The sequence below is a fragment of the Cupressus sempervirens genome, chromosome 8 (assembly GCF_028749045.1).
Source record: "Cupressus sempervirens isolate cs-2001-9-10 chromosome 8, ASM2874904v1, whole genome shotgun sequence".
Classification (NCBI taxonomy): domain Eukaryota; kingdom Viridiplantae; phylum Streptophyta; class Pinopsida; order Cupressales; family Cupressaceae; genus Cupressus; species Cupressus sempervirens.
Window position 1 is genome coordinate 179612539 of NC_143125.1, and position 27239 is coordinate 179639777.

At 36.2% G+C, this 27239-nt stretch overlaps 1 protein-coding gene across 2 annotated transcripts in view; it reads right to left on the minus strand.

Annotated features, from left to right (window-relative positions):
- LOC149542150 (ABC transporter G family member 11-like) overlaps window positions 1-25054 on the minus strand; it is a 77234-nt gene extending 52180 nt beyond the window's left edge. For both annotated transcript variants that reach the window (XM_089797184.1, XM_089797183.1), the window contains exons 1-8: window positions 24323-25054; window positions 24132-24211; window positions 23114-23403; window positions 22509-22680; window positions 22271-22393; window positions 14934-15074; window positions 14649-14843; window positions 14454-14540 (exon numbers count right to left, since the gene is read on the minus strand). In XM_089797184.1, coding sequence (XP_089653310.1) covers window positions 14454-14540; window positions 14649-14843; window positions 14934-15074; window positions 22271-22393; window positions 22509-22680; window positions 23114-23403; window positions 24132-24211; window positions 24323-24599 — 1365 coding nt within the window. In that variant the 5' untranslated portion in view covers window positions 24600-25054. The remainder of the gene's footprint in view (window positions 1-14453; window positions 14541-14648; window positions 14844-14933; window positions 15075-22270; window positions 22394-22508; window positions 22681-23113; window positions 23404-24131; window positions 24212-24322) is intronic.
- Between the last annotated feature and the right edge of the window lie 2185 nt (window positions 25055-27239).

The following is a 27239-nucleotide window of genomic DNA, read 5'->3' on the forward strand; positions in this document are numbered from 1 at the left end:
AATTTCCACTCATGAGGAGATGTTTGCAATAAATAAAAATGACGTGTCAAGTCAATTAGTTCCTGTAACACTCGTTTTCCCCTCTTGGACATCAAGAACAAGGACAAAGTATAAGAGTCCTTATGCATATTGATTTTCCACTAGACTCAAAAAAAAAATATTGAAAATATTGGGGAATGGAAAATCCTTGTGGACAAGGATTTTCCGTTTGTCCTTGTAAAGGTGGTTCTTCCACTAATCCAACACTTACAATATTTTTGAGCCTAGAAGTTGTTGATGCGAGTTTTGTATCACTTACATAACATATTAGTAATTGGATATCTGATACGGAATATCAAACATACAATTCTTCTCTTGAAAAGTTATTGCTCATGGGATATGAGAATAACTCCAATGTTCCTTACTCTTGTGGATACTCACTCAGTTTTATCAATGTGATTCGCTGGTAATCACATAGGCGGCCTTACGCTATTCATTCAAAGATGACTTGGACTTTGGTGGAATGATGGTGACTGTGATAGGTTTGTGAAAGCTAAATGATGTTGATGGAAAGTGATGGTGGTGGAGGGTGAATGGTTCTTTCGACTGGTGTTTTTCTAACTTTCTTCTCCTAAATTCTAAGTCCTAAATTACTTGTTATCCTACTCTTACTCCTATGGATGGAAGACTAGCAAATGGATTGGGATCGAACCTAATGAGAGCTGACCAGCAGCCTCACTCCCACAGGTGCAATGATTCAAAAGAATAATAAACTAGTTTACCACACAAGGCTTCACAACCAGCCACTAGGATGCTAGAGGTCTAGTATTGATCCCTATCAAACATCTACCAATGCTACCATACAACTATCCATCTACTTTAACCTCACTTAAACAACTTCAAATGCAACCAACTTTAACAACTTGAAAGGAAATCTAACTATGTGGAAGTAGAAAACATGCAATAACACCCAAAGTTCTTAATCACCATGCAAGTCACAACAATGAAAAAGAGAGCAATTTTGGTATTATCTTTGCAACAATTTCTCCAACACTTTACAAATGAGAGTAAATGGCCTTATATAGGGGCCAAAAATACAGCGGACATTGGCGATCAAAACAAGAGCAACGATCCAGATTGGATCCTCAAAACCCTAATTAGGGTTGCCACCCCATCGGCCAATGAGAAGCTGCCACCTCGTCAATAGACCAATGAAAAAAGTGCAAAAAGTGGCAACCAGTGAGAAGGCACCAAAATGGTGGCCAATCAGAAATAGACACTTGTCCTATTCTAGAGAAAGAGAAATTGCCACTTGGGCTTACATCAAATGATCTTCTAATATAAATCTTCCCTTTTCTTTCATTTTCTTAGCTAAGGCAATGAACTTAGCTAGCCTTTCGTTAACTTCTTCCATAGGAGGACAAGGTGTGTGCTTCGCCCTGAGTTCCGTTGACTTCGCCACACTGCTCGCTACTTGTAGTATCTTTTCGTGATCCTTCTCATATTCCTTTGCAAATCCAATAAAAGCACTGAGAGAGGAAAGGGTGCCCAAATGCTTTTTCTTGATAGCAACCTTTCCTAACTCATCCAACCTCGATCCAAAATCTGTCTCGTTGACATCCTCTTCTCTGACATCCTCAAAATCAAGTGCCACCCCAACGTCACTCATCATGGTTAAAATGGAAGTGTCAACGCTTGGGCTGTGTCGTGCAACTGCCTTTTGTATATCCTTTTATTGTACCACCATTGGTATCAGTTATTCGCCTCATTTTCAAGAAGGGTGTTTTGGGCATCATATCCTCTTTGTCTTTCTTAGTGTTTGTCCCTTAAGGATTCTTGCTTGTACTAACATCCTCCATCTTGTCGCCCTATTACGGGATGGTAAAGTGGTGGACAATTAGAGTATCAGAGCCAAGGGAGGCAATCCTTAGACTAGAATGAAAGAGAGAAATCCACTAAAGGATCCCTTTCAACTCTAAATGATTTGAAATTACCTTTACCAATAGCCAAGGGGGATTGTCCTTCCTTTAGTCTGTCCTTCATCCATATCATGTCCACTGCATCGATATTGGTGTTGGTTATTTGCTTCATTTTTTAGAAGAAGGGTGTTTTGGGCATCATATCCTCTTTGTCTTTCTTAGTGTTTGTCCGCTTGGGATTCTTACTTGCACTAACATCCTCCATACTCGTCGCCCTATTACGGGATGGTAGAGCGGCGGACCAGTAGAACCAAGGGAAGCAATCCTTCGACTAGAACGAAAAAGAATGTCAGCTTAAGGACCCCTTTCAACTCTAAATGATTAAAATTCACCTTAACCAATAATCGTATAGCGACTTTTCGAAATTAGGACTAGACCTCAAGAACTTCAAATCCACTTGCAAATCAAAAATTTATCATGTAATTCACCTCCAAATAAAATTACCCAACCTAGGGCAAAAATCGTAGCTTCTTGCAAAAATCAGAATTTTTTCTCCCAAAAAATTTGGCTCCCACAAAATTCGGCCCCCATAAATTTCGGCCTTCCACAAATTTCGCCAAGCAAGAAGAGTGCAGATCTGCTCTTGCAAAATCGCCAACACCTTGAGAAGGAGAAGTGAGAAGTGAGGAGTAAATGGGAGAGAGGCCTCCTCTTATACCCAACTTTCTTACTCTCTCCAAGCTAGCCGACTTGGACCCTGGGAGAAAGAAAAACAAATAGTTAATGCAAAATTATGGCCCACGATTAAATACTTAACTAAAATTAATTTTGCCATGATGAAAATTAACTTTTTAAATTGCCATTTGGACCAAAATTGCAAAAAGAAAATAAATATTGCCTTAGAGGTGTTAAATATTTCCATTTAATGAAGATTTAGTAATTAATACATCATTAAAATTAGATTTTGGCTAGCCAACAGCCATTTTTCAATATTAAATTACTAATTTCATTAAAGGCTAAAAGGTTTTCAAGGCAATTTAATCCATTTAAAGCCAAATTTTGCAATTTTAATTCAAATCAATTTTGCTAAGCAATTTTAGCATTTTAACACAAATAAAATTATTTCTCTAGAGCCTAAAAATCGATTTTGCAATATGACTTCACCATCACAAAAATTAATTTTCTTCACCAAAAAATAATTAAGATTTTCCAAAAGACCAAATTTAACAAAAATTTCATTTTTTGAAAATTATCCAAATTTATACAATTATATCCAAATTTTCAAAAGAAAATGTCTAAGTATAAAATTCACAAATTTATCCTGCCAAGTTGGAATTAACTTTGAAATTTGTTCGGCCTAAGGATAGAATTGGTGGCTCTCAAAAATCAAGTTTAAAAAAATCAGGTGAAAATAAGCTAAGTCTCTACCATTGCCCTGAAAGTGTCCAAGGCTCAAAATTGTCGAAAAATCAAAATTGTTGGACAATCCAAAAATTTGCCAAGGCGATCAAAAAAAGGGGGCTCCCCAAAATTTTGGGGCGATGGTGTGAAAACCTCACAACATAAGTCAAGAAGGTCCTCGTGGACGAAGAATAGTGGCAAGTTAATTAGTCCCTATAATGGTAGTTTTTGCCCTTCTAGACATCAAGAACAAGGATAAAGTATATCAATCCTTATGCACATCGATTTTCCACTGAACTCTAGTTATAATATTTTAAAAATTTTGGGGAGTGGAAAGTCATTGTAGACAAGGGTTTTCCCTTTGATCCTGTGAAAGTGGTTTTTCCACTAATCAAACATTTATGAATATCTTTGAGCTTGGAAGTCAAGAAGGTCATTGTGGATGAAGAATCTCCACTTGTTCTCATGCATGTCAAATTTCCCCCTATGGACAAGGAAGATGAGTAAACTACAGTCCTTGTATGGATCAAACTTCCCATTTAGGGATGTGTTGTGAGATTTTCACACCATCATCCCATTGCAAATGGGGACCCCCCTTTCTTGCTCGTAGTTGTTAGGTTCGGAAAATTTTGGCATTGCATTGCACAATTTGAAGCTTTGAAAGACTAAGGGATGTTTAAAAAACCGATGGTCCAAGTTGTGATTTTAAGGTGGGAGCGTTAAAATTGAAGTTGATCGGGATCATGTTATAATGGGTTGAGCATAACATCCTAAGTGTATTTAAGTTTTGGCTAATCAATTAATCTGAAACTCCATATAGATGTTACATCCCAAAATTTTGACTTGATTACAATAAGTTATAGCCGTTGAGATGATTAATTAAAACTATCATTTTCTTGATCATGTGAGGAGAGGAAGTTATAATTAACCGTTTACTTCATGTAGAAGTGGTTGCTATGATGGAATTGATTATCGATTATCATGTTTACTTGTTTATGGAAAATGGTAGTTAACCGTTGTTTTATTATATTTACTTGTTATTGATAATGGTAGTTAACCGTTGCTACTATTATTTTGTGATATATTCTAATATTGATTTAAATGGGAGAATTTGTTATTATTGTGGAAATGTTGCACTAGTAGTTAGGAGCAGACAAAGGGAAGAAAGCATTGCTAAATAGGATTTAAAGAATGGGGCACTATTCTAGTCCATTTGTTCGAGTGTCAGGTATGACCTCTAACTACTTTGGTAAGGATTTAGCGACTTCACAATAGAGTAACACATTGGGCACACATGAGCTACTCGAACAAACATATATCTATAACTAATCATTATCAAAATTCATGTTCATAACCATTACCTTTGGTGCTTTGTGATGTCGCCTCCATTGTCTTTTATCATCACCTTTATATGTATGCATATCTATATATATATATATATATATACAAATGTATGATACCACCATGATATTAAAATGATATCTATAGTTTGTACTTATTAATATATGAATATATCTATACATGTGTGTATATCAAGAGGATATGTTGTTAAAATAAACCATATTTCTCCGAACTACACATGTATATAGATATGCGTATTTCAATAGGTGTAACCTTAGATATAAAAGCATAATGGACTCATTTAAAGATTTTATATATATATAAAGTTTTTCAAAATGAACTCTTTAATAATTCAAACTTATAATTCTCCTTAATAGGCGACCATATACATTTGGCACCACCTTTTCTTTTAAATTTGGTGACCTTGAAACCAATGGTTGTGGAATGAAACTATCACCTTGAGTCACGGATTGCTTGAGCCTAAGGGAGATTATAAACATCTCGCATCTGATTGCAAACAATATTCTATTCTCTTTCTCTTCTCTTTCTATTTCTCTGCTCTGAGCACAGTACCTCTTGATTCAAGCACTGGTCTTCCCACAATTGATTTTGCATTCCATTCTAGCAAGAGTCAGCTCTAAGTCGTATTGTGGAAGCATCATTCGAGTCCCACAAAGGCTCTCATTCAAGTTATGTTCAGTATTTACATACCCATTCTTTATGAATTTGAAAAATGCAACACATTTTAAGTTCGCTATCTATGCACTCGAATCATTATGATTCTAAATTGATGCAACAATTTTTAGAAGAATTATCTATGCATCCAACCTTTATGATTTATGCACCAGCTGTATGATCAATGCCTATGTGCTCAATTCGTGTTCTTGTCTATCTTTCTATTCAAGCTCACTAAAAAATTGTTAATTTCAAAAGGGGGCCGACATACAGAATGAGAAATTATCAATGAGATTAAAGATCATTCCTCTTTGTGTGTATACGTTTATAATCTTGTCTTTTACTTTACCATGTGTGATACTGAAATATAAGACCGACATGTTGCCAGAATTGAATTACATCTTTACACGAGTTTGTTACTCGTGGTGTACCCGCAATATGGATAGGAATCCATGAATAACCAAGATGGTCTATACTAAAATGAGAAATCACTCTCTCCAAGGACTCACCCTGGCTGGAATAGCCAATGAAAGGGGGTGAAGAGGAAAAGAAATCCTACAAGGGAAAGAACAGAAATCAGAACTTCCATGTATGAATTCATGATAAATTTTACAATAAATTCCAACAGAATATCCAAGTAAGCTCATGCAGTATGTACCCTGTTGTCAAGTCGATTGGTGGTGATCAGGTATTGGAAACCCATCCAAATCCTTGACCAACGTCGTTTAGAGGCATGCTTGCCTTTTACTGACCACAAGATGTCGGTGGTGCCAATTAACCAGGCATGTCCATCTATTACGGAGCGGACATTCTACATTGGTATGCTCAGATGGCTCAACTATAGTGCCCCAAGCCTAACTCTAGGGTAGGGAGGGTCTTTCTTGTTAAAAGATTGTGTGGGGATTAATAATGTCCAAGGTTGGGAGGTTAAGCCTATGTCAATTCTTCTCCTCTTACCAGAAAGTCGAAGCTTGCACAACGTCTTCAGATACCTCAGCAAGATTATGTATGTTTCTTTCTAGACTCTATCTTGCAGGATCATTTCTTGTAAATATTATATAATTCATGGAAGATATGCAAATGATTTAGTTATGGATATCTGTTAGTTATTTCAGTTATGATAGATTTATGCAGTTACTTTCACACGAAATGGATTGTGAGGTGGTGTAAAAGATGTCTATTTCGGTAATATGGTTATATGATTTACTTTCCTAATTGTTTTTATATTTCTTCAGATTTCTATTTCAAGATATGAATTTCAAAATTTAGTATATATTTTTCAGTCTAGTAATTTGATATGTTACAATAAAGGCATACTTCATGCATAAGGGCCTTCATATCCTTATAATAATTAGTTTTCCACACGAGAGAAAAGCTAAAATCCTAAGGAAAATCGAATTTTCTTTATAAAAATACACAATATTCGGACTATACATGAATTTCCCTTGATATTTTGATCAAAATATAGAGTACACATAAATTTCCCTTCTTATTTTGGCATTTTCAAAAAAAACCTTAGTGTTGGAAGTCAAAATCCAAACATACCATTAATTTCCACCACTTTGGATCATCTTGGCTTGAAAATTTTCCAAAAGTTTGAAATATCCAAACAAGGGGTGATTTTCCACCAAGTGTGAGCTTGAAAATTTTCCAAGTCTAGAAATTGTCCAGACTAGGGTTGTTTTTCCATAAGTGGCAAGTATGTATTCCAAAAAAATTCGTAGAGTCATATTTGTCCTACCATGGGTGCTTTTCCTTCAAAAGGAGTTTGGAATGTGGGAAATTCCCGAAGTGTCAAATTTGTCTAGACTAAGGTTGTTTTTCCTTTGGGGAGAATAAAGCATGATGCAAAATTGTCTAAGTGTTGAAAATGTCCAAACATGCATGTTTATTTTCCCTGAAGGGGAATATGGAATGCAAGAAAATTTCCAAGTGTACGAATTATCCTAACTAGGGTTGAATTTCCCCTTTGGAGCTAAATCACAAACAAATTATAAGTACTAAGGATGTTGGTACGAGGGTGGATTTTCCCCTTTGTGATGGCAAGGCGAGATCATTTTTTTTTTAAGTACAAGATGAATCCTATCCAACCCTTCATTGATTTTTCCCACTTTGCATAATTGGACTTAAGAGTGTGGATGTACCCTTTGGATCCATGGATGATGTATTTGGAGAGGGAAGGGTGGACTTAGTCAAATTCTTGGGAGTTCATACCTAGGTTGTTTTTCCCTTTTAGGACCTTTATTATTATTAAATAAAGAAAAATTTTGAAATTAATAAAGTATAGTGGGAGGCTTCTAAAAGGGTGTAAAACAATTATCCCACGTTGCTTGTGGGTGGTAAAACAACATCCCAAATTCATTTAAAAGGCCATCAACGAAGAGAAGAAATCACAAGGATTTTTTTTTTAAAAGGCTAAATGGCTGAAACGTCTGGAGCAAGTAACAAAGTTGAGGCACAATCCAACATTAGTGGTTAGAGTCTAGGTGAAGAAGGAAGATGGCTGCCATAGAAAGGAGGCCTGACATTGCTGTAAATATGAGGTAAGCCATGAAAGTGAATGAAATCTCAAGATGACCTCCATGGAAGTAATTTCAAGCCAAACTTGAGATATTCATCCTAGCTTCTAAACTGGTCCAGTTATGATTGCAGATTTATGGAGAGTATCTTCTGAGACATTAAAGGCCATTGGAGGGCCAAAGACAAGAATTTTACAGTCCAAGTCTGCAAACTTCTGAGATCGGCAATAAATTTTAGAAATCCATGGAAAAAGAATTCAATTGTCCAGATTGCCATGCACTCATTCTAAACCAATCCCCCAACTCTGAGCATCAATTTGGAGGCCATTAGAGGTTTAAATATGTGGTATGCAAGCCCAGATCTGAAAACTTCATGAACAGGGGAAATTTTTGAAAAAACATAGAAAATAATTAAAGGGTTGTAGGCATCCAAACTTGTTTGCAGATTTGTTTGGTGACCAAATTCCTTTCTTTTTCAACAATTTTCAGTCGATGGGGGTCTGTGATAAGGCTGTCACGAATGAAAGTCTGAGAACAATGTGAGAATATCATATTTGTTTCCATGTTAATCTGGGTTTTTTCGTTGTTTCCAATCTGAGCCTAACTTTGTTGCAGGCTTTTGGTGACATCTTGAGGCTAATTTTTTGAGCCATTTTAAGTCTAATAAACCTCGAATTGCAAACCCAGATCTGCAGATGTGAAGAACAGGGGCGAATTTTTGGAAAATTCATATAAATTCTTTGATTCTAAATCAATCATGGCCCATAATTGTAATTGGGGCTCCTATATAAACCCCAACTCTCTCATTTGTAAAACAGGGTGTTGGAGAATTGTTGCTAATAGAATGCCAAATTTGTTCTACTTTTCATTGTTGTGTCTTGCATAGTAAATTGTTGTGATCAAGTTTGCATTATTGCATGTTTATCTACATCTCTCATTTAGAATAGATCTTGCCTTTGAGTAGTTTAGTTTATGTGGATGAAAGGAATTTTGGATGTTCACTTGTTAGACTCAAACAACTCCAAGCCACTAGCTTCTTATGGGTTGTAAGTATTGTCTTATGTGGTAAGTCGATGATCAAAACCCATAACTTCAATTGATATGGAATCTTTAGTTTGCATTCACTTGATGGGACTAAAAGTGAAATATCGATTTGAAAATCTTTAGTATCTACATAGAAGCTTCCACTAGATGGGTGGAGTCACTAGCGAGATTACACCTAGTAGAGTCAAGTCCAACAATATTTCCTTGCATTCATTGTTAGAGGTAAAGTGGTAGCAGAAATTAAGTTTAAGTTAGAGAGTCCTAGAGTCGAAAACCAAAGCATATGTTCATTGCATGTTATAAAGCCAAATTTTTAGAATCAAGTTGATGAGTCTTGAGTGAACTAGGGAAGTCCCCTTGATGATCCAGTAAATGACATCATTTCCACTAAGCAAGCATCCACAGTAAAAGAACCTTGAAATCACCTTGTGATCTTACTTTGCAGGCTTAACATAAGAGGTGACTTTAAGTTTATATCAAGAGAGAATTCAATATTTGGTGTTTCACTTCGAAACATTGAGTGTCTAATTCTGTGTGTTGTAGTGGAATAAAACTCACATCAACAAGATGTATTAAAGAAACAATATAAAGTTGGAGGATTACAAATATGCCTATGATGATCAATTTTCCCCTTTGTGGGATGATGTGATTAATTTGTGAAGTGAAACAAATAACAATCCACATGATGATCGATTTTCTTTTGGATTAATAGAGAAAACAAGTAAATGGAGACAATCCCCTGGTCGATTTTCCCTCGATGAGATAAAATGCAATTAAATGAAATTATAGAAGGGAACTACATAAATTACCATTGCACAATTTTCAAGATGATATTTTTCACAATTACACCGCCTTGGGGGACCTGGGGACAATGGGACAAGTTTCCGAAACAGGGGGACAAAGGGGCCTTAATTTGGGGACAGTTGGGTGACAACAGGGTAATGGTGGCGAGGGACGAAGAGTGGGTTGTTTATACAATACATATGGTACTTAAAATGCTAATTATCAAAAATGTATTGCAATATAAGATATAAAGATATAAAAGAGTAAATACTTGAACATTGTATCAAATTGGAACATCGAACATTAAACACAAATAGTCAAATCAAAAAATAGTCAACATCGAGATGTCCCCCATCCTTGGTGGAGGTGGCGAAATCTGATGGCATTGCTAGGGATGGGGTTACAAAGTCCCCAAGTCCCCGACGCATCCAAGTCTCTAGGACGTGGACCAAAAAAAGGGGGGGACGCATCCCCATGTTATTGTGATATTTTTTAATCCCACATTGGTTGTGTGGGTGTGATTTCAAGTAAAAACTCCTTTAAAAGAACCTCCAATAGGCATTAAGAAATACAAAGTGGGATTGGTTTCAATGATCAAAAGTGATCAAAGGAAAAAGTAAGGAGCCAACGGCAAATCATCGAAGGAGAAGGGCTGGAGTTTGAACCATACAAGGAGAAAAATATCACAAGTTGTCAAGAAAAGCAGAGTGGAAGAGAGTTATAAAGGGAAAAAATCAGAATTATTTCCAAGTCCATGGAAAACATCCAAAGGGTTAGTGGATAGACAATATAAGTGTTTTCATACTTGAGTCTGGAATTTTACTTCTAGGGGCCAATTTTCATTTAAAGAGTTAGAATTTTTCCATCCATCAAATCACATTAGATATTGTTGCAAGTTCAATGAAGGACAAAAACCAGGGGTCCAAGATCAAACCAAGCAACCAAGGGCTGGAAGTGCATCTATTTTCAGACTTTAGCATGAATATTTCCCAGGAAGTTGAATTTTTTCTAAAAAAATCAGAGAAAAATCTCAAGTTATCCAATAACATCAGGATTCTCTGCTGAACGTTAAGGAATCATCCTTGCACGAAGTCACCACGCTTTGAAGACAAAATCATCAAAGAAAGGTGTGTTTCAGACCATGTCTTCAGAAAATCAGAATTATGTCTTATGGCTAAAGGGTTTGTTTCTCATAAGATGCCTTCATACTCTCATTAAAATCTCATGGACATTGATTGGATAATGTTTGTCATGGGGGTTGGACTGATTCTAAGGACATTTTCAGACATGTTACAGGGAAGTCCTCAGAAAAATCAGAATTAATGTTCTAATGATAAAATCTGATATTGGCTTTTTGAGGTTAAAAATTGTCACTTAAAAGCATGATTTAAGAGACAGGTGGATGATGGTGTCAATTTCTCCACAGTCCCTGATCGGTTGAGAGGGTATAAATAAACAGAGAACAGCAGAGGAAATACTCCCAATGGATGACATTGACACATTCCTGAACTAGATTGGCAAGGCAAAGAACCTAAAAAAAGCAAAGAAATTACACAAGATTCCTAAGATGCATCGGGATCTTGCACTTTGCACATGGTTATCCTAGTGGGAAATGAGGAAAGCAATGAGATCACTCCAAATTATTACAACATCACATCATTCGATATTGGACAATCCACCAAAAAGCATGAGTTCCAATTATTGAGGGATACTACGAATGCAATTTAAGAAAGAATAGATAAGTTGAATGCATCTTTGTTTGACTCGATCATAAACCAAACCACTAGTTGTTTACTGATATAATTTGAACATCTTTCGAACAGACATTAGAAGATTACACTAGGTAGGTGGAGTTGATGACAAGACTACATCTAGTAGAGTCATAAGAATATTCACAATTTCTTGAGTCCCTAAGTAGAAGTAAAGTAGTTTAGAATCGCAAGTTTGAGTTCATTGCATTTAATTTCATGAATTGAGAGTTGAAAATATTTTCATTGCACATTGTGAAGCCATATCATTCAAAGTCTAGTTGACATAGTCTTAGTGAACTAGAGCAAGTCCCCTCATGATACTAGCACATTACATCATAACAACTGAGTTAAGTCCACCCTTTGAAGAAACCTTGGAGTCCCCTCATGATACTAGCACATTAGATCATAACAACTGAGTTAAGTCCACCCTTTGAAGAAAACTTGGAGTCCCCTCTATGATCTTTTCCTGCAATCTTTAGCATACGTGGTATCTTTATTCAATATTTGATGTTTCTTCCTCAAACATTGAGTTTTTCATCCTGCATGTTGTAGGGGCATAAAAGTCACCTCAACAAGCCCAATGGTGACCAACCAACCGGTCTCATGTGGCCCTTGCCATCCATATGAGGGGGTGTACCTAGTGAGTAATCCATAATCATTGACGCTCTACCCTAGGCTCAAGAGAGGATACCATCCCTCTTGGCCTCACGTGGCCCTTGCCATCCATATGAGGGAGTGTACCTAGCGAGTAATCCACAATCATTGATGCTCTACCCTGGGCTCAAGGTCAGATACCATTGCTATTGGCCAAATGCAGCCCATTAACCCTCTACCCTAGGCCCAAGGTCGGATACCATCCCTCTTGATCACATGTGGCCCTTGCCATCCATATGAGGGGGTGTACCTAGTGAGGTATTCATAGGAGATTAAATGAATAAATTAAGAATCTAGGAAGGTTAGAGATGAGAAATAATATGTTAGATAACATCTTCTTCATGCATACAAAGCATACCTCTCATGCATACCACTGTTGAAGAGGAATGTCATAGCCTGCAATAAATAGTAAATTCTGGTCTGAACCACCTGTACCTGATTGCTGATGTCTGATGAACTGATCTGCTCTTACAGAGTGGGACTTCTGATCCTTGGTTCAATCTGCATATTCCTCTTTCAAATCTGCCACATTCTTGTGTCTGATGTAAGTATTCAAGTGTCTACACAAAGAACAAAGACACATTACTGCTTGCAAATTAATCATAATCCTTATCTGATCCATTTTCTGATGTGAGGTTGCTATGTGTAATTTCTGCTTGGTTTGGTCTCCTCTTATTTGTCCTGCTAATTAGCACAATCTGCTCTTATAAATCCTGCTGATCAGGTCAAACTGCTCATATACATCTTATTGATTGGGTCGATTTTCTCCTATATGTCTTGCTGATTGGGTCAATCTCCTCTCATATGAAAAAATTATCCAGAATTGTTTTCTTGCAAAAATTTCCAAACCCACTTCCCATATCATCTCAAAGAGGGAACAGATTGGACGGACATGTCCCTTGCAAGAGGTGAGACCATTTGATTAAAATCCAGCTTTCAACCAAAATTGGACACTCCATTAGGGAGGTCAGCCCTAGCAAAGTATTATTTTTAGTTTTTTTTATAAAACCTCTCAACATGGGTGCCACATAGAGGGGTCAGCTCATTATATAAAAAGATAATTTTCTATTTTAAATATCCAAACAGGTCAGCATTTAATTGCAGATTATTTCTTAATTTATTCTCACCCAAGTTTGGAATAACCAGGGAAGGTCAGCCTTAGCCTCTGGTCCTTGATGAGGTCAACCTCCCTCAATCTCAAATCCTATTCTAACATAAATAATGCCTTTATAGCAGAGATATGACAGCGTGGTGTACTTATCAAAGAAAAGGGATATGAAACTTACAAATACCTGGCTCTACGAGATAAAATCCTTGATATTGTTCATTACAATGTGATTCATGTCGAAGGTGTAAATAATGAAAGTGACAATTTCATTTCTCCTCCTAATCAAAACTTTCAAATCTAAACTAACTTTTCTCCAACCATACCCAATCTAATTTTTTGAATGTCACTATGGAAGATGTACATGAAGAAAAACAAATTAATAAAACTTCTCTTGGTTTTAAGAACTTAATGGGAATGCAATCTGAACAAACCACTCCATCCATTCCACTCATTGCATTCTCTCAGGATGAGTTTCTTAATAAAACATACCTCAAACCTCTTTATATTATTCAGATCAACCTAACAAAAATGATTTAAGATATTACAAGTAGAACAGACAACAAATATTAATGTTTTATAAATACATTGTCAGTCTTCTAACTGTTATTCATATTTTATATATTTTCTCTTAAGAGTAACTAACAATATATTCTCTCTCAAGAGAATTACTGACAAAGTAATCTCTTAAACAAGTAAATTCATCTTGAAAAACTCTCCACCACATATTTTCCCTTCCCTTCCATGTTTAGTTTGGTAAAAGTGCATGGGGATTAGTTCGCCCCAAGCTTCCTAATGAGGTCAAACCTAAGAGGAGCTATATTTGAAAGAAAACAAAAAAATGTTCCCTTTCCCACTCAGAAGTTTGATATATCCTAGAATATTAATTTAAAAAGAAACAAAAAAAACACTTTTATTAAAAAGATATTTTTTAACTTATGCTAAAGAGACTTGCATTACTAACCATCACATAAAGATTATACTAGGAAAAGATTAACGGTCCTCACTGAACTGATAGTTCGCTAAAAGTATTAATAATCTGACCTCTAGACTTACTGTTTAAAACTTTAAACAGTTATTCTTATGCAGAATCATGGGTCAAGCCTTTGAAGTTTGAAACTATTCACAATCTTTTTTCTCCCTTTCTTAACTCCAAAATTTTAAAAATAAATGTCCTGTCCCTCCAACCAATTATCAACTCTTCTAATTTCCTTTTCTGTTGCCTGTGGTAGCTGTACAGTATTTCAGATTTTCAGCATTCAGTGCAGTTCAGAAATCATACCTTCATATCCTCTATGAAAGAAGGAAAGCCTCCAATTGACATGAAGGTCATGAAACCAGATACAAATGCACCACAAGAGCTTCTAGCCTGTAGTAACAGAAATTAACCGCAAAAATTACATTAAACAAACTACTTTCAGGACAGAACCATGGAGAATATGTTATATGCAGCCAACTTTGAGAAAAGAATTTTCACCAGGATGGCTGTGTATCCAGTTCCGACATCAAAATAGATGGTTCCAACACAAAGTGCCACCAAAATATATATTATAACTCTCAACCAGTAATAACCAATATCTCTGCTCATATTAACAAAAGATCTCCTCGTCAAAGTTATGCATTGCACCCAGAAGGAGGCCTGACTTCCTTTGGATTCTACAACCGTTCCTTTCTGCATAGATGAAAAAACAACTATGATAAGCAAATGAAAAGAGATATATTAGATGGCCCATACAGGAGGAAAGTGCAAAAGCAAACTTACAGTCTGTGAGATTTCATGAACCTTTGCTGCAGCTATCATAGCATACTCGGAAGACTGGTAGGCATCAGTCAAGATTCTTATAGCTTGAGTAGAGTTTATTTTGAGCAGAGGGTCCTTTTCTGCTACCTCGTCCATTATCTCCTGTACCAAAAACACCAAGGCGGATCTCAGTGAAGAACATGTGATGCTGACAACAATCACAGTTGGTTGGCAGTGTGTTTGTGGAGTATACTGTAATGTCCCCCATCTTTTAGGCCCTCAATGGAATTCTTAGCCTTTCATTCTTCGAAAGCTAAGTGGAGAAATAAGGAGAAGTAAATTAAATTAAATTCAATAAATAAATAAATCTAAAGATGACTATATTTAATTAATTTAATTTTCTAGAAGCACAACTAATTATTGTATTGGAAAGTGGGAAGCTTCTAGAAAGTGCATTTTTTAGAAGCACAACTACTTATTGTATTGGAAAGGGGGGAGCTTCTATAGAGTGCAATTAAATAACATTTTATTTCCTTCTACAAGAGTGAAGGAAAAGAATAAATAGAGGCGAGAGCTTCATTGTTAGGCATCCGATTATTGTCAATTGCATTTGTTATGATCTTGGGAGAAGAAACTAAGGGTTTCTGATTTCAGTTAGCCATTGGAGAGCGTTAATTCTTCAGTGTTGCAACCATTTGAGGTGGTGAAATATCCACTAAATTTGGCATTCAGGAGAGCTTCATTTTGGAGTTCTATTTGCGCTTAAAGTTAAGGAATAATCTAAGGGTTTGAAGAATATTGAAGGACTATTGAGTGCAGACCTGAAGATTCATCTTTGGCAGCCATTAGTAATCATTTTTTCTTGCTGCTATAATACGCGTGAACAGTGCCACGCTACAGTATTTATGCTTGATTTCGATTGCAACTTTCATCTCCATCCTTGGACATCACTATTGTTAGGTTCCTCTTGCAACTATTAGTAGTTAGCATTGTAATATTAGGCATATAATTTTGCTCTTGTAAGTGCTAAATCAGAATCAGATTTGGAATTGTTGTAAGCCCATTTGTCTTGGCAAATTCATTGCAACATTGTACATGGGAATGAATTCAATAAAGGAGATATATGTTGCATACCATTGGTTTGATGAAATGTCCATCTAATAGCATATATGATCAGCATAATAGTTGTATGCCAATTGTTTGTCAAAATGTCAATTGGTTGTAGGTATGCATTCCATATCTAGTTTGCACGTATATGCATTGAAAATACCAAAATGAACTGTATTTGCATATTAGTTCATTGTAAGAGGTATTGTAATATCATTTGCGAACATTCTAAATTTCTTGGCATCATTCAAACTATATTAAACAATCTGAAACACAAAAAAATCAGAAAAGAGAAAGGCAGCATACAAGTGTTTGACAATATTCCTTGAGCTAAAATCAATCAATTTGGGCAAGGGATATTACATTGGTATTAGAGCTTGCTTGCAAAGTGTTTTGACGTAATGTCAAATGACTGAATTAGAGAAGAATGTGTTTCAAGAAGTTATAATTGGTTGGGGTTATTACATTGTTATCAAAGTTTGCTTGCAAAGTGTTTTGACGAAATGTCAAGCAACTGAATTAGAGAAGAATTTGGTGTTTCACGAAGTTATAACTAGTTGGGGTTATTACAGTAGTATCAGAGCGATTTCCTGCCATCCTATGGGGTGGGAAAATATTAAGTATTGTCAGATTTACTGTTGCAACACTCTAGCATTTTCTAGCCATGGATAGACATAGAAAGACTAACAGTTCTAGAAGTTGGTGAAGTAATGAGGAAGTTAGCGTGAAGATGAATGCTTTGCAGGAGACTATGGAGAAACTTAAGTTTCACCAACAGAGATTGACAAAAAGCTTGTCGGAGCTAGCGACAATTGAAAGGGCAACAAGGTATATGGTTTCCGCCTTTAGAAGGCCGACATCGAGGTTGCAATGAAGGAAGCTTGAGCTTTCCCCGAAAGGAGTCCTTAATGCTGATGTACCTATATTTAGTACGACACCTGCTAGTCCTATCTGCAGTGTTGACAATGGACTTATTTCACAAGGACATGTGGTTGTGTCAATTGTAGCAAAGGATAGCGGCACCAAGCTTCAATAGGTTGGGGCTCCCAAAGCTGTTGCTACAGTTAGTGCAAAGACAGTTGATGTAGTTGTTACAACTAATACTTTCGGCTCTCTCGAGGATAAGATTATGATTGGAGATTTATATGTGAGATCTCATGGTGTTGCTACAACGCAGGAGGCAGTTGCTTCCTCGAGTGGAACCAAGGCACGTATAGAGTCACCCAACTATGATGTTGGTGATGTGGGTGTTTCGGCAGAGTTAGTAAATGTGGGTTTATGCTCTAGTATTACTAATTCGCAACCTAGCATTGAGTCATGTGTGCAAAGTCGAGAGTCCGCAATTGAGACTTTATCAGGAGATGTCGATGCAGATAGTATGGACACATGATGCTATGAGATGTACTAGGTATGACACCCCTTGTCAGATATTGGGTGACGACTCTGAGGAGGTTTTGGATGAGTCCCATAATTAATGCCTATAGGATCTTACTATTGAGGTGGAAGCTGAGACATGCGAGGAGATTGAAACGACAAGGGCTTCCATTTCTTCGGATGAGGAGTTGGTTGAGGTACATAGCAGTTGTATGTCGAATGCAGAATTGTGATAGGAAGATGGCACCCATATGAGCGATCTTGTGGTGGAGAGTTTTGATTCAGTTTCCTATCTCAGTGCAATTAGTGAGACAGAGAGCTTGCATAGGACTCAAGGATTACAAAGGCATCATGTGACTTGTCAACTAAAGGTGAGTGATAGTAACATTTCTTTAGCTCTTGATCATTATGATGCTATCCGTCAAATGTTGACTACCTCTGGTTGGGGTGCTCCTATGTTTGATGAGCATGGTGATAGTACTCTTTCTTTAGCAAAGGTTCATGCACTTCAAGAGGTTGTTAGGATCTTGAAGCATAGTTAATCTCAATTGTTTAGTGACAGGGATTACCTTCTTAAGTGGGGTAGCACCTGCTATGGGATGTTAGGGAAAGAGGAGGAGGTGGCTAAGTTTACCCGAGAGCTTGAGGTGACTATGGACTCTCTTCAGTATACTCAGTTGGCTCTTTAGGAGTCACAGTCATAGTTGGATAAGGTTACCATAGAGTTGGAACGAGTACAGTCAACACCAGCCCCGAACCCTATTCAATTACATATTGTGGTTGGTGGTAAGTTTGCTTCTACGGTTGAGGATGAGGGACGTGATGATGTAGCAAACACATTCGTCCAGGATATGAGTGTAGTATGTACAGAGGAGGTGAGAGCATCAACGGAGACGAGCTCTCATGGTGATTTGCTTACTTCTATTGGAAGTGAATCTATTTCTTCTTTTCATACAACTGATAGTATTGGACAGTTGGCATTATCACATTCTCAAAGGGATCAACAGTGGATTGCGGGGGAGCATATTGATGCTTCCACATATAATTTCTATTGTACTAAGTCATTCATGGAGTATTTGCTTGAGAGCTTGGATTTGCGAGAGGTTTCATATAGAGTATCTGAGGGTACTCTCATTCGGGGCTCTCATGCTATACGATGATTAGTGAGGAAGATTGTAAAGACCTTGGCTACAATGCTTCCTGATAGGGATTATGTAGTTGGGTTTGCTGACAGGGTTGCCCAGAATCTTGCCCAACCAATAGTTTGGAGTCAGAGATTGGACCCATCTTCTAATTCCCACTTGATAATAATGAATACTTGACAGAGATTGGGAATTTTTATTGGCATTACACTGTGAGGAGTGCTCGTCACTTTTCTTTCAACCCACAGGTAGAGGGCTTGGTTTTCAACGTTATTGATGGTGATAGAAGGCTTGGAATTCATTATACCCACAAAGGGCGTACTTCTCTACCAAGGGATGGAGATTTTGAAATACAAGGTATTGCGAAATAGTTGGATGTGATAGTGAATGAGATGAATCAAAATCACAAATAGATGACCCAACTGATTTCAAATCCGAGATTTGAGCAGAGCATGATATCACTTTTTCAAAGAGCAAAATGTGATGATACAATTGCAACTTCAAATTTGTTGGACATTTCTTATGAAACACTACATGAATTGGGCACAATTGAGGTGAAATGTGATGAGAATTCATGTCAGTTTAAGTCAGATGATGTAGTTATTGGCATGAGTTCCCCGGAGCATGTATTTGATGGAAATGCAGCAATGGTGGGAGTAGGAGCATGCGAGGATACTGTCATATCAGCACCCACTTCTATATCAGTTGAACCATCCAACGAGGAGTTTAGCAGTATGCATGCGGTTGTAGATGTGTGCTCAAGTGATAGTACACTTGTTATTGTTGATGAGGTGAGCGATATAGTGATAGTCATTTTATACTATCGATCAACAAAGTGTTGATGTTCACTACATGGACAATCCTATGTTCGACATGGATGCACCATTGTCTTATGACAATCTTTTTTTGAGGTTGATGTTGATCACTCACCTGAGTGGAGTTGGGCTTAGTTTTCACAATCTATAAAGATTCAATTTTGTGTTGTGACAGTTAGTAATGTTCCTATGTCCACAAATTATGGCGTGGCTACACCTATCGCTGATACAGTTGGCATGAGTGCATATGGTTCTCCTATAGCTACATCCCTTGAAGTGATTGTTGATCAGGATTCCAATCCAATATATATTATGAGTGCGGACCAAGATGAAAATATTTCTTGTGGGATTTTTTTCTGGTGATATTCTAACTCCTACATCATTAGCATGGGTTTTGAATGTTATACTGCAGGTTATGTTGTTGGTCCTGATGATGTTAGTGGTATGCAGTTGGTTCAATGTTAACATAGGTGTCACGTACTACTTCATTTGGGATCCAGGTGGAGCTTGGAGTTCATTGTGTTGTTGGATTGCTTGAGGACAAGCAATTTCAAGGAGGGCAGACTGTAATGTCCCCCATATTTTAGGCCCTCAATGGAGTTCTTAGCCTTTCGTTCTTCAAAGGCTAAGTGGAGACATAAGGAGAAGTAAATAAAATTAAAATCAATAAATAAATAAATCTAGAGGTGACTATATTTAATTAATTTAATTTTCTAAAAGCACAACTAATTATTGTATTGGAAAGGGGGAATCTTCTAGAAAGTACATTTTCTAAAAGCACAACTATTTATTGTATTGGAAAGGGCGAAGCTTCTAAAGAGTGCAATTAAATAATGATTTATTTCCTTCTAGATGGGTAAAGGAAAAGAACTAAATAAAGGTGAGAGCTTTTATTGTTAGGCATCTGATTATTGTCAATTGCATTTGATATAAACTTGGGAGAAGAAACTAAAGGTTTCTAATTTGAGTTAGCCATTGGAGAGCGTCAATTCTTTAGTGTTGCAACCATTTGAGGTGGTGCAATATCCATTGAATTTAGCATTCATCATAGCTTCATTCTGGAGTTCTATTTGTGCTTAAAATTAAAGAATAACCGAAGGGTTTGAAGAATATTGAAGTACTATCGAGTGCAGACCTGAAGATTCATCTTTGGCAGCCATTAGTAATCATTTTTTCTTGCTGCTACAATACGCGTGAACAGTGTCACGCTATAGTATTTATGCTTGATTCTGATTGCAACTTTCATCTCCATCCTTGGGCATCACTATTATCAGGTTCCTCTTGCAACTATTAGTAGTTAGCATTGTATTATTAGGCATATAATTTTGTTGTTGTAAGTGATAACTCAGAATCAGATTTGGAATTGTTGTAGTCATTATTGTAAGCCCATTTGTCTTGGCAAATTCATAGCAACATTGTACATGGGAATGAATTCAATAAAGGAGATATATGATGCATACCTTTTGTTTGATGAAATGTCCATCTAATAGCATATATGATCAGCATAATAGTTGTATGCCAATTGTTTGTTATAATGTCAGTTGGCTGTAGGTATGCATTCCATATCTAATTTGCATGTATATGCATTGAAAATACCAAAAAGAACTGCACTTGCATATTAGTTCATTATAAGAGGTATTGTAATATCATTTGCGAACATTCTAAATTTCTTAGCATCATTCAAACTATATCAAACAATCTGAAACACACAAAAATCAGAAAAGAGAAAGGCAGCATACAAGTGTTTGACAATATTCCTTGAGCTAAAAGCAATCAGTTTGGGCAAGGGATATTACATATACCCATCTAGTTATAGTACATACCAAAAAAAAGTGGAGCCTGAGTGTATTTGAAGTTTAAACAACAAAAGAGATGAGAACTATAGGTGGTTAGATTCATTGCAAACGTGCAGCAAATTGAGTGAGCTTGACTGTTCAAATACTCTAGAGTCCAAGAATTATTAATCTAATGTAATGAAATTTTCAGGTATTATAACAATGAAGAGATGGGTATTACAACAATGAACAGATGGAAGCTTGAAAAATAATGGTTGATACAGCACTTAGTTTAGGGTTTTTAAATGGTGTAGCATTACCCTACAGATTGTTGGATGTGAAGTCATCATGGGGTGCCTCGGTAGTATGTTATTCCAGAAGTGACAGATAGTCATTGTGGGGTACCACAATAGCATGTTATTCCAGCAGTGGCGAATAGTCATCATAGATCTCATTATCAGATAACAAATTATTTTGACTTACTATAACTAGCAAGTTTTGTTAGGAAACTTACTATAAATAGCAATTTCCATATGTGCTAATCATGTGCTTGTGCGAGTCATACTTACTATATTTAGCAAGTTGTCTTCAATTAGGACTAGAACTCGATTGTTATAGGCTACTCAAAGTCATGTTTTCAAGTACATTTTGGATTTTTTTGAAACTGTGAAATTCCCGAGAATTAATAATTTAATACAATAGATATTTTCCTACAGTTATCATAGCACTATAATTTTGTCAGGTTTTTCCATTTAAATCTGTGTGCTTTGTGTGGTTATTCTTCTCCATATTATTTATGCACCAGTAATTTCCATAACACATATTGGTAGGATGGCTCACAAGCTTGTACCTTACATATTAGTAAAGGGGAAATTGGAAATTGCAAGTGCTACAACAATGAAAGACGTGGGAGCTCTAGAGGCCGAATGTTTTCTTTTTTCAAACAGGAAAAGCAAGTTCAAATTGTTCGGCAGTGGGGAAAACTGGATAATTAACTGTGCTTGAGTTGGAATCACCTTGGTATTTGCTTTGTTGATAGAGAGAATCAGATAAAACCAACACATTAATCTTCATTGTGATGTGTGCAATTACTTCATGTACTTGTACAGATAAAGGAAACATCACAGCAGAGTAAAAGTAATTACAGTCAGTCTGAAGGATCCCCTGAGTACATCTTTCACTTTATCAAAATCCGCATTAATGCAACGAAGAAAATGATCTGCAGGGTTTCGATTTCTTGGACAAGTGAAGCCTACTTGTGCAAAAAACTGTCCAACACAAAGTCACCTGTGAGTACCAGGGTAGCATATGCGAATAATGACTCGGAGGTCATCAACAAATAAAAGCAACGCAAATATATGGAATAGAGGAATGTAGAAGCACCTCCTGCGCCATTTTTGCATCACCAAAAAATACAGTTTGTCCAGATGAAAGAAGGCAGAGCTGATCAAAAAGATCAAACACTTCACTGCTGGGTTGATGAATGGAAGCTATCACAGTTCTGCCATCTTTTGCTAAATTTCTAAGAGCTTCAACCACAAAAAATGCAGCAGCACTTCACATAAACAATTGAAGGTGTAAGTGATTATAATTAGCATAAATCTCCTCATAAATTTAGCATCAAACAGAGATTCTGTATGACCTATTGAACACAGTAATTGCATAAACAATTTGAGCAATGTTTGCACAGGGTCTGAACAAAAATTCCAAAATATAGGGATTCGGAAATTTGTTAGTTCTCAATATTCCTCTTTTTTTGTTTAATTTCTCATAGTTGAGACCTCATTTTACACTAAAAGCTCCTTGATATCATCGCATAGCATTTACCATGTTCTAGAAGTGATATGGCAGATGTTTACAGATATAATTATTTTAACTTCAAAGATCTCAAAAAATTAATCTCACTTACAATTATTTACCTTCAAAGATCGCAAAAAATTAATCTCACATGCATTGTTCGGATTGTATATAGGTCTTTTACATGTTACCTATCTAATCCACTTGTGGGTTCATCAAGGAAGAGAAGGCGAGGACGCATTAGGATCTCCAAGGCAATGCTAACTCTTCTCTTTTCTCCTCCACTTATGCCTCTCAGATGCCAATTGCCAATAGTTCGGTCTGCACAATCTTGCAAGCCCATCTCTAAAATAGTATCTTCAACAATGTCTTTCTTTTCCTCCCTAGACAACTTATTAGAAAGTCTCAGATTGGCAGAGTAATAGATTGATTCCCTCACTGTCAATGTGCCGATCAAAACATCTTCCTGAGTCATATATGCCTGCAAAAGGAAATTTATAATGATTGACACGGCCAACCGTACTATTGTTCAACCCAAAGGATTATGTTAACTAGTTAAGGTTTAAATTGCTCACAACCACATAGATACACTCGGCTACTTGAATATCATTAGATAACATAAAATAAAAAATAAATAAAATTTAAATAAGTCCTTCAGACCAGACCACTCAATCAATTAGATACACCTCTATCAGCTACTCTGAACATCATAGAAACGAAGTGATAGACTGATTTTTGCTGATGTTGGGAAATCCTTCATAGCAAACCAGGTTGTGAACAGCTAAACAAATAGATACATCTACATAAGTCCTTCAAATCAGTATCATATTAACAGTCTATACAAATGATACATCTAGGTGCGGTGCCTCTAGCTGAACACGAGGATATATCATCGATGTAGTAGATGTTTCATTTCACGAGGAAATGAAGTAGTGAAGTTCATAATATGGATTTTGTGAACCACTGCTTGTGAAAGATGGATAATGAAATTAGACTCGATATTAATGTAGGATTCATTTCTAAATCATGACATTACAATGTAAGTTCATCGCAGAAAAGATTGTAGTTCTTCCATAGGTTCTTGAACCCAACGTTCTAATTTATTAATATAATTCAAAGAAATAGATACATCAATGCCCAATCATCTTACCAACTAGATACACACATAATTTTGAGGTTTGCAGTATATAATTTATAGTCTTTACTTACAGCTGATCCATAGGTGAGTTTTCTCTTTCGCCCATTGACTAGAACTCTCCCAGTCATCACCGCATTCTTTGCCAATCTCCCTGGTGAGCATTCCAACGACAGTAATCTACTCGATCATATCATTAAAATAAAAGAAAAAGTAAAACAAACACTGGCGGGCATTTATATTTTATTTCTTTAGCCATGTTTACCTGCCAATGCATCAATAAGGGTTGATTTTCCTGATCCTGAAGGTCCCATAACAGCCATTATACGACCAGGCTCTGCATAACCTGTCAATCCTTTCAGCAGCCTCTTTGAATCCCCTTTGGCATCTGTGGCAGTAACATTCAAGTCTGCCCAAGTTAGATACGCAGAAAGAGATCCTATCCCTGCTGTATTGGCTGTGTTTTTCCACAAAGTTTGGCTGAGAGGACTGATTGAAGTATGTCCAGGTGGTGAACTTGCTTGAATCTCCATGGCTGCCATAAGCAAGACCAACTCGGCCTACGATGTTGTAATTGACATGGAATTTTAAGTCAAACTGCCATGGAAAGTATCTGCAAAAATGAACACGGAAGAGAGATGAGCATAAATCGAGAGCAGGGGAATCGTGGGCATTCATTGTGATCCAGCGTGTTTGGTGGTGTTTTGGATTTCCCTTCAATAAGTTCGTCGGACTATCGTTGTTGCTTTTTAAAAGTTGTCACATCGATTTGTAAAATAATACCAAACATATAAAGGGCAGGTTAGGGATTTTATGGTTTCCAAGTTGTTCTCATTAATGGAGGAATTGCACAGCTATCAAAGGGCTGACATTAAATTCAAACTCGTATGGCAAAGTTTATCCCCATGCACTTTTCCTTCTTTCTAATAATTTCAACAGAGAAGAGCTGCATGTGTGTAACCGTTATCCACCTTTTCAATTTTTTAAGACAGATTATCTATTTGTGGCGCTAACACCTGCTGTAGTCTTAATGACAAGTTTTACGACTCTTAACCAGAAAGCATGTACTAAGTACAAAGTCCAATTGAGAAGTTGCGTTGTGCAACTACCTCCCACGAAATACTAATTGGCGTGATGGAGATTGATTGATGGACTCTTAATTCTTTCGATTTTTGCTTTATGGGGGAGTAAAAATTTGAAATAATTTATTAATGACAAGTTATTTAATTTTATATCGCCATGTAGAATTTGTAGTAAATATTATTATAGAAACAAGTGTCAAGTAGTACTTGTCAAGAATGCTTTTAATAATAGCTATTGAATATTATTATAAATAGCAGTTGTTTCACAAGGTGCAATGTGCAGGCAATAGTAGCATATGTCCTACAATTTCTTCAATGTGTTATAAGGGCAATTATTTTTGTTATTACTATTTGGTTTGTTTATTGTTGGGATGATGTGTTGTTTTATGTGCAATTAATTTGAATAATGTGTAACAAATGCAAAAATCATATCATATCATGTATAAGAACTATAAATTTAATTTGCAATTGAGGGTCAATTTACTTTTTAATTGTTTGGTACCATGAACGTTTATATCAGCATGTCCCTCTTCAAAGTTTTGCAATGAATTGTTCGTAATTGAAGTTTGTTGAACTATTTGCTGACATTATTAAATTCTTAAAAAATTGTTTTTTCGTTACATGTACATTAGTTTGATGACATACATATATGTATAGAATAATAAATAAATAGTAGGCTTGTGTACCTTCATTGTTAAAAGGGCAAGTTCTTTTAAGCATGTTTCTTCTTTTGTCCTTATGGTTGTGAATGGATTGTTTTGCATTTTTTAATATCTTTCAGAGAAGAAGTGCGGATTAATGTGCAAGCCCTTTAATGACTTGAGTCTAGAATTTGTTGTGAATGTCAAACCTTGTATTTTTGTTTTACCAATGTCAATTGTTGCTTTCTGTAGTGTAAGCCCTTGAGATTTGTGGATAGTTAAAGTGCAAGTCATTGTTATTGGTATTTGTCTTCATGATCCCAATGTCAAAGGAATTATTGGTATGACTTTTGGATCATTTATTTTCCAAGGTGAACCGCTGTAATTATCAACCCTTGCCATAACATATAGTGGAAGCTCTGGTGGTTTTGAATCTGGGCTATAAATAATATCAATTATTTGACCAAGTGCTTCATTTACAAGGCTTATTTTTGTCCATATGTTTCTTGTCAACATGATGCATTGTCCTTTGCATGTAAGAATTTCCTTTTCCAATCATTCATCTATAGTTACATACTGTATGCTATTTGTAGTGCTTGTTGCTACACTCATTACAATTGAAACATTTAACTGTTTCAACATTTTTTTGTTGTGTAGTTTGACAAGATCATTTGTAGCAAATAGATGATTGACATATCAAATGCTTCATTTTCATTTGGCAGAATCTGTTGATTTGTGCGCGTTAGTAGGAGCTCTCAATCTTCCTTTGTTGCTTTTGCATTTCGTATGTTCTTTAAGAGTTCCCGAAAATGTGTTTGTTTTTTGTCACCACCTTGCTGTCGAAAAACTTCCTCCAATGTGATAACTGTTTTGAATTGATGCCACAATGTCCTAACATTAGAGTGTGATGTGTATAGAGGTTTGTCCATCACAGGTGGTAATTGAGCAAGGTTACCAACTAAGATTATAGAAATGCCACCAAAACAGAGTTGTTGATTTTGAGGAAATGCTTGAGCAACCTGCTATCTATTTTTAGAAGCAACTTTGGGCCAATGAAGCTTAGTTCATCGATAAGCATGTAGTTTATCTCCTTTAAGTCCTCTTGAAATATGGTCAATGCTTGTCCCTATAGTGGTTGCATTTATTTTATAGGTATCTTAGAGTTATATGAATTGTTGATTCATGTATGTTGAATGTTGCAACATCTATAGGAGCTACTGTCAGTAGCATGTTCTTCTGTTGATTTTCATCAGTGTTTAACTCATTTTTTATTCTATTAATCAAGTATGATTTTTTAGTACCAGTTGTACCTTGAATTATCATGTATAGTGATTTTTTTAATGCATAATTTTTATGTTTTTGGATGATTGCAAGTGCTACCTATTGTTGTGTTGATAGTGGATAGTTTGGTACATGCTTCTTTGGTAGAATGTTCTCATCTTATATATTTCTTTTATTG